We start from the raw sequence: 8,238 nt of genomic DNA on the forward strand, positions 1-8,238 counted from the left end.
TACAACAACAGTTACCATTCATCGATTCAAATGGCACCGTATGTGGCTCTTTATAGACGAAAGTGTCGATCTCCATTATACTGGGATAAGGTAGGAGAAAAGAAGGTCTTGGACCCAACAGTTATCCCATGGATGGAGGATGCTCAAGAAAAGGTTAAGTTAATTCGTCAGAGACTCCAAACCGCTCAAAGTCGTCAAAAGAGCTGCGCAGACAACCGAAGAAAAGACTTGGAGTTTGAAGTTGGAGATCGTGTTTTCCTTAAAATTACACCACTACGAAGTGTTACGATGGGTAGAGGAAAGAAACTTCAACCAAGATTCGTAGGGCCTTACCCGATACTCCAACGAGTTGGGAAAGTTGCATACCGGCTTGAGTTACGGCCGAGTTTGTCCCGGATACACGATGTCTTCCACGTGTCAATGCTCAAGAAATACTACCCTGACCCGACTCATGTTGTGCAACCAGAGGAGATTGAGATAGATGAAACCCTTACCTACGAGGAGAAACCTGTACGTTTACTAGATAGAAAGGTGAAGGAGCTGAGGAGTAAACAAATTCCATTAGTGAAAATCCTGTGGAAGAACCACGGAGTCGAGGAAGCGACCTGGGAGATGGAGGAGGATATGAAAAAGAAATACCCTGATCTGTTTGTGGATCAAGGTGAGAAATTTCGAGGGCGAAATTCTTTTAAGGGGGAGAGAGTGTGAGAACCCGTAATTTTCTTAATTTCTAGGTTTTATTTTCTTTTAATTGCACGCTTTCCACATTTTCTTTATTCGGAAAATTTTAAAAATAATTTTTATGAGTAAATATGGTTTGTAAATCATTTTTCTAGTATAAGTTAGTTTATAAGGTTTTAAGAGTGTATACCGGATGTATTAGTAAATTTAGTATAACTAATTAATAAATTCTATTAGTAGACATGTCTAATTATTCATATAATTGATAATATCAATTATATTACATACACTAATATACATTATATAATACATCTAACTAATAATATCATTATCATAAGTTTAGAACTAATTAAATTACATATTATATATAATTATATATATACACTTTTTTTTTGCGGGTGGCGGGGCGGTATACCCCCGCCCCCCGCCCCGTTTCTAAACGGGGGAAAAAAATTCTCCCCCGCCCCGAGAGCCCCCTGCGGGGCGGGTGCCCCCCATTGCCATCCCTAACTTGGACCAAATAGGTTATTGGTTCCAAGTTGATAGTTCAACCGATTGGGTCTATGGTTTAACTAATAATACTAGATTATATCTAAAGAAAATCAAAATACAGTTCTTCTTAGGCTAAGTTACTAGTTTTACCTTATTCAACAAGTTGTATTTGAGTGATTGTTATTTTTTCCCTAAATCATTCAACTGGAACTATTGTTATTGCCAGTCCTAGTTCAACTTGGCCGATGTCTAGGTAGACTCCTAGTTCAACCGGTTTGGATTTAAAAGCATTGGTTAATAGTCGAATGCTCTAACAAAATTTTAGGAATAAATTCACTTTGCACTTAGAAAGTTTCTATTGTTTATCACTTGGGCGTATAGGTTGGGAATTGCAAAAAAATGGTTTCCAACATTCTTAAAAAGGTAAATTCGGTCACTTAAATTCCAATTTCACACTTGCTATTGTCGTTTTTGCTACTTTTGTTGTCTAGAGAAAATATCAAAGTGACAAAAATTTGGGGAATTACAAAGATTGCGTGATGAAAAAGTTATGGATGTACTCTTATCAATAAAATAAAAGGCCAACAACTATTTTGTTCCGTCTTATTCCCTTCCCTAATTCGCCAATGATGTGGTCGAGTTAGACACCTTGAGCCGAAACATATGGATCATTTTACATGCGTTAATAGGAGTGAAATGTGGTCAGTTAGCAAGGAGGTTTTATAAGAACATTAGTCTCAAGCTTAATCATTAGAGTTGGTCCAACAGTCAAGAGAGGACTCTTGTAATTTAGAATTTAAATCATGAGTCTAACAGTTGATCCATATATACACACTATCAAGCTTGGTTGTTCTAGAAAGATAGGAACAACCAAGCAAATTCTATTCCACATGGAGGTGCGTATATATGTACTAGCAACCTTGAATTGGAAGTTATATGATTAGGAGACAATCAGTGGAGAAAGCTTTGCTTCACTTGTCAAGAAATCAATCTTAGAGCTTTCTATTAACGGATCAGAAAGGAGAATGACGCAGGCAACTCCTTTTAAGGCAAACACCTCCAGTTGAACATATTTACTAATCCTCATCATTTCATTGAAATTGGGTACTCCAGCTCCAAGTGCGAGATTTTGCCAAATGAAAATAACTTTGGAGCAGAGATGCATTTATCCTTGCTTTGTTTGTGCCATGGACTTTTATTTTGAGTATTTTGCACTATAAAATTTTACACACTTCCTGACCATTGGTTTGTAATGTCAATAAATTGAAATCACTATTTTGAAAGGTGAAGATCAGGCATGTCTTGGGTTGCGCCTTAAGGCGAGGCGCACTTGGAAAGCCCTAGGGCAAGAGTTGGGGCGTAAGTGTTATGAGGCAAATGAGTTTGCTTCAAAGTTGGAGCCATGACCAAGCGAATGGCAGTCAATTTCCGAGCCATAACCTATAGCATCCATACGAAGGAGGATGTGTCTTGGTTTTTCACAGCACTTTAAGCTAGACCTCGTGCGTCCGCTAGAGAGGAGTTATGGGATTACATTGCTCAATTGAGAGATGTTATATTTACTCCATGGCTGTTAAGAGGTGACTTCAATGAAGTTTTGTGCCAATCAGAGATGAAAGGAGGCCGTCCTTTGTGTTTGTCGAATCTGGGAAGACTGGCTAGATAGTTGCAAATTAATCGACTTGGGATTCTCAGGATCTAGTTTCACCTCGACAAATACGAACTTCATCCGTCCCAACGGAAACCAGAAAGCTTGTTCTTTCATGGAAGAACGTGAGGAGAAGGAAGTACAAACCTAATTATTTGAATCCTTATCAGTATTTAGCATTAGTGATAGATGGGATATAAGACAAAACCATGAATGGAAAATAAGAAGGGGCACGAGAAAAGGCTTTTGATGATTTAAGATAGTTTAAGATTTCGGGATGAAGAAGGAAGAATTGCAGCTACAGCGAGTCTAGAGATGTATAGCTACTTTTAAAGAGCATTTAGTATCAAGTCCTTCTATTTTGGCTCACATGTTATCTTTGTTCCTCATTTAACCCCAAAACTTAATATCTTATCAATTTAACTATTTTTAGATTTTAGTAATACATATCATAAGAAAAAAAATCTATGTTTCCAAGTAATATCATAATGCCTTGTCAGATATAACCATTTCGAGATGCCCAAAACTACTATTTGATTGAAATTGTACCATATTTTCCATACTATTCTTACTATCATATCTTGCAACAAGATAATTTTTGTAATTTTTCTTAATTGTACATTTTTCTGGTAGTTATATGTATTTTTAATAATATTTCTTTTTTATAATATTCTTTTACTATTTTATGTATTTTTATATACTATTTTACGCCCTAAGCTCCAGGTTTTCGCCCCGCATGGGCGAAGACAAAATGCTCAACACAATGTTTTCGCCTTTTTAAACATTGATTGACATAAATCTATGTACAAATTCCAAGCATGTTCCTGAGTAGGAGAATCTTAATGGGTACAAAGTAGAATAAAGCTAAAATTTTTTGCAAATATACATGTTTTTGAGCCTGTAGAAAAAGAGATTTCTAATGTGATCTTTTCTTTCTCTTTCTTAGTGCAGATTAGTGCAAACTGTGCATGAAGAAATGTTGTGTACTGTAACATGGCCGAGAGCATTGTTTCCACTACGTTAGAAACTCTTTGGGGTTTGTTAAAAGAAGAGGCAAAACTCTTATCTGGAGTGAATGCCAAAGTTAATGAACTATGCAGAGAATTTAGGAGAATGCAATGCTTCCTCCAAGATGCTGATGCAAGACAATACAAAGACCAGAGTGTGCGAAACTCTATACAAGAAATAAGAAGTCTTGCTTATAAAGCGGAGAATGTTGTCGAAACTTATATTATTGAAATTTCATCCAGAAGAGGAAGAGGCTGCAAAAAATCATGCAAAAGGTTTTTCTGCATACTGAATGAGCTTAATGCGCTCCATACAATTGGTTTTGGGATTGAAAGTATTAGATCCGAAATAGTTGAAGTTACCAAAAGTTTGCAAGCTTACGGCATAAAAGAAATAGATGGAGGAGAAAGCTCGAGTCGTGCTGCAAATGAGAAAGACCGCTGGCTACGGAAAACTTGTGACGACCCCATCTCCCCCTAGGGTGTACCCCAGGGTTTAGCGGACCGCCTGCCCAACTCTCGCCAGGACTCACTCACTATTTCGGATAATATAATTCACAACTTCAAACATAAAGAAAACAACAGTTTTCAAGTTTGAAACTTACAAATACATTCATTTCAATCTCAAACTTCCATACAATCCCAAATACATCAAAAAAAATAGGAGTTCTAAAAACATTCAACCCAAATCGAGCGACCAGTGCATGTACTATTACAAAATTTTCAAAAACTAGACTACATTAGCCTGTACAAGTCTCACGCCTCGCTCGTACCCCCTGTAAGGAAAACAAAACTAATAGAGTGAACTAAAGCTCAGTGAGGTTCCAAATAGCAAGTTGACCAATAATTACAAGTGACAATATCATAATAGTAAAGTAGCAAGCATTAACAAATCAAGAAAATGAGCAATAACATTTCGGATGACCAAACATTAAATATTCAGCAATTCATGTAAAAGGATACAGTTGCTCTTGTAAACTAGCTCCACCATAGCTTGATCGTGTAGTAGTTGACACTCCGTCAACTTTCAAGTAAGGTAACTAGTCTAGTAGTACACCACTTAACTCCAATCTCTGTCCACCAACCAAACCCCTTACTGGGCCCGAACTCCAAGACAAACACTGGTGGTAATACTCGAGTATACCGATTAGTCGAGGAGATAAGACTCCACTCAACAAAACCAAAGACCCAGGGTTCGTTATCGAATAGACCAAACCCTTGCCGGCTCGACTCGATTAACTAGCCATAGGGTTTCTGGAATTCTAGACAAGATACGAATCATATGCATGTACATCAATTCACTTTCAATCAATGAACAAGAATATAGCACATTAGGGTAAGTGCAATAAAGTACACCCTTACCCGATCAAACCAATCACATATCATTTGATCACATTGGTTAAATATTAAAACAAGTATCAAGTTCGATCAGGTATTTGGAAGCACTCACCAAAGATTTAGTGCTTCTTCGGATCACGTTCAGGTATTACTCTTGGTTTGGAGTCCAAATCTACGATAAAACATCGTTTAAGAGTTTTGAAATCAACTAAGGTTCGAAACTTAAGCGTTTCGTTTAACGAAAACCAAGTAATTGAAACTCATTTGGGTAATATTCATATTACTTATCATGTCCTAGCAAACTAATGCTCGCTCTTTTAGTTTTGGTAATAAAGTGAGTAAAACTTTGGAATTCCCATTTGAGTCGAAAAGACGAGAATAACGTATTTTTATTGGTCGTTACTTTCATTTTTTTCCAAGGGTACGAGTTTCAGCCAAATTCCAACTTATATATCTCTACGAAAGTAGACTTGAATACCCTAGATAAATCAAGTTCAATTCGTCCACAAATCTTTGCCCAAGTCGCAATTACACACGCCTAACCCTCAAGTGAAAATTTGGGCGGCACGCCCTTTGTATTTCGCTATTTTTCAGCCATTTATAGCTTCATTATTTCCTCAATCAGCCCAAAGTCACACATAAGCAATGTTAACACAATAGTCCTTCAACTAGGTTCAATGTCATCCAATTATAAGACAAGTCTAACAATGCGACCGGAAACCAGTTTTAAAGACAAATGGCTAAACAATAGGTTTGACATCTCTTGGCGTTTCGGTCACAACTGAAGCTACGCTTATTGGATTGGGGTAATTTTTATGGCGTTTCGAAGCTAAGACAGAGAGATACATTTCTTATGAAGACATCAACATCCAGTTCATGCATTTTCAAGGTCAAAATGTGCAATCTCAAAGAAAACAGAAAGCTGCCTGTGAAATAGGGCTTTTGGCAGTCAGGGGTATTTTATTCATTTCACACTCTACAATGCTCCGATTGAGCTGAAATTTTACAAAAAAATAGTTAACTCCATTCCCTACAATTTTTATGTTTTGACCTAGACCTGATTCGGCCTCTAACATGGACGAACATGCAGGTCAGTAACAGGGCAGATTCATCACTAATGCTGCAAATTTGATGATTCAATGCTTAAAAATAACCTTCATGTCTTCAATCACTACCAAAAGTCCCTATCCAAGCTCATCAACATCATATACTATATAAACAATGATAATCACAACTGAAAATTTCAAACCCTAGCTAAACATTCCACCATCTCATTCAACACTAACTAATTAACCATTATAAGCCAAGATTAAGGACTTCTATCCAAACTTTAGCAAGATTAACAAGAGAAAAGCAAGTTCAAGCATGGTACCTTCCCAAAGCTCCTTGTAGGTGTGAAACAAACCACTTTCTTCCCAAACTTTCAGCACCCCAAGTCTTCCAAGCACTAAAAAGAAAGTTTAATCGGTTTGGATTGGTTGATTTCTCTCAAACCAAGATGGATTCAAGGTTGGAGTTGGAGTTTTCTCTCTTGTTTTTTCCTCTCTTCAAGCTCGGCCAGAAATTGCAGAAATGAAGAAAAGATGGAGTTAATTTGATGATAAGAAGATATGAATTTGGTTGGTCAAACAACCCTTAGATGGTTGCCAAGTGTCGCCTCAAGATTAAAACTCAAAATTTTTTTCTTTTTCCCCTCTTTCCTTGGTCAACATTTTCGGCCACTTAAGGGTTAATTTAAGGGCTAATTAGCTCAATTAGATACAAGGAGATTAAGGTAATAAGGTGGTGGTCAAGTGGTATATTCAATTGGTAACGAACGGTACACATCGGTTCAACCCGTTTTTCCTTATTTCGCACGTACTAGGGTTTTAACTTATGATTCACTCACTTATTATTATCACTTCTAATCACACCTTTTATCTCATCTAAAACTCACTCTTAACCACCAAATTAATACACAGTCTATACCGATTAATCACACTACCAAAATACACAAAAATCCTAATTTACGCTAACTAGGAACCTAAAGGAAAAACCCTTGATTCTGTGATTGATTGCAACTATTAAGGGACTGAATGAGTAGTAAAGCTATTATAAAGTAATGGATTCCAAATAAAAGGGAATTTTAAGAAAAAATATGAAGGATTTTACAAGTTCTTACAAAACCTATGCGCATGAGGTTGCCGATTCAACGTTTGTGGGAATGAAGGATGATATCAACAAATTGATGTCCCTAGTCATCTATAAGGGTGGGTGCAACCATCCTATTGTTTCCATTTGGGGCATGGGAGGTTCTGGGAAGACTACAATTGCAAGGAGAATTTACAATGATGGCAAAATTCGGCATTATTTCGATGCTTTTGCTTGGGTTTGTATATCTCAACAATGCCAAATTAGAAAAAATCTGGAGGAAATTTTACAGCATATTTTTACTGATGCAAAAAGCAAGGAAGAAATGAAGTCCATGGCGGACGGGGAATTGGTGGAGGAGTTGTACAAGCAGCAAAAGGAGAAGAAATGCTTGGTTGTTCTAGATGACGTGTGGAATAGAATTGATTGGGATTGCCTGAAACGAGCCTTCCTAACAATGGAATCACATAGTAAGATTTTACTTACAACTCGCAACAAGAAAGTAGCAGAAGTTGGAACCATTCACAAAATGAATTACCTGGATGAACATGAAGCCTGGGAGCTACTTCAAAAGCGGGCATTAAAATTCAACAACGAGAATTTTCGAGGTTAGTCTTCTTTGGTGTATCTCTCACAATGTTTTTAGTAACTTTTTAGAAAGGAACAAATAAACGTCTTTCAATGTGATTAGGAAAGATAACCTTGAGCAGAATTCCTTTCAAAAATGGTGGTGATGTTAATACTTCATTTCATTGTTTGGAACTTCATCTGTCCAAGAATTTTTAGCATTAGCTTCATTTTTTGTTAATTTTGACAATTATGGTATATTGGCATGAGATAATGGCAAATTAATTGATCAAAACAAAAGCCTAAATATTTGGAAACCCAATTATTCGTAGCAGTTAGTCAAATTAAAAGCAACAAACATGATACACTGCAGTT

The 8,238-nt window shown here is 36.8% G+C and overlaps 2 protein-coding genes across 2 annotated transcripts; both read left to right on the plus strand.

Moving 5' to 3' along the window:
* The first annotated feature begins 3,814 nt into the window (after positions 1-3,814).
* On the plus strand, positions 3,815-4,309 carry LOC113759753 (putative disease resistance protein At1g50180). The gene has a single exon (XM_027302327.1). It carries the CDS (start codon positions 3,815-3,817, stop codon positions 4,307-4,309), a length of 495 nt encoding a protein of 164 aa, XP_027158128.1.
* A 2,994-nt stretch (positions 4,310-7,303) lies between these two features.
* Positions 7,304-7,909, plus strand: LOC113759754 (putative disease resistance protein At1g50180). The gene has a single exon (XM_027302328.1). The coding sequence runs from the start codon at positions 7,304-7,306 to the stop codon at positions 7,907-7,909; it is 606 nt and encodes a 201-aa protein (XP_027158129.1).
* The last annotated feature ends 329 nt before the right edge of the window (positions 7,910-8,238 follow it).

The sequence above is a fragment of the Coffea eugenioides genome, chromosome 2 (assembly GCF_003713205.1).
Source record: "Coffea eugenioides isolate CCC68of chromosome 2, Ceug_1.0, whole genome shotgun sequence".
Taxonomy (NCBI): domain Eukaryota; kingdom Viridiplantae; phylum Streptophyta; class Magnoliopsida; order Gentianales; family Rubiaceae; genus Coffea; species Coffea eugenioides.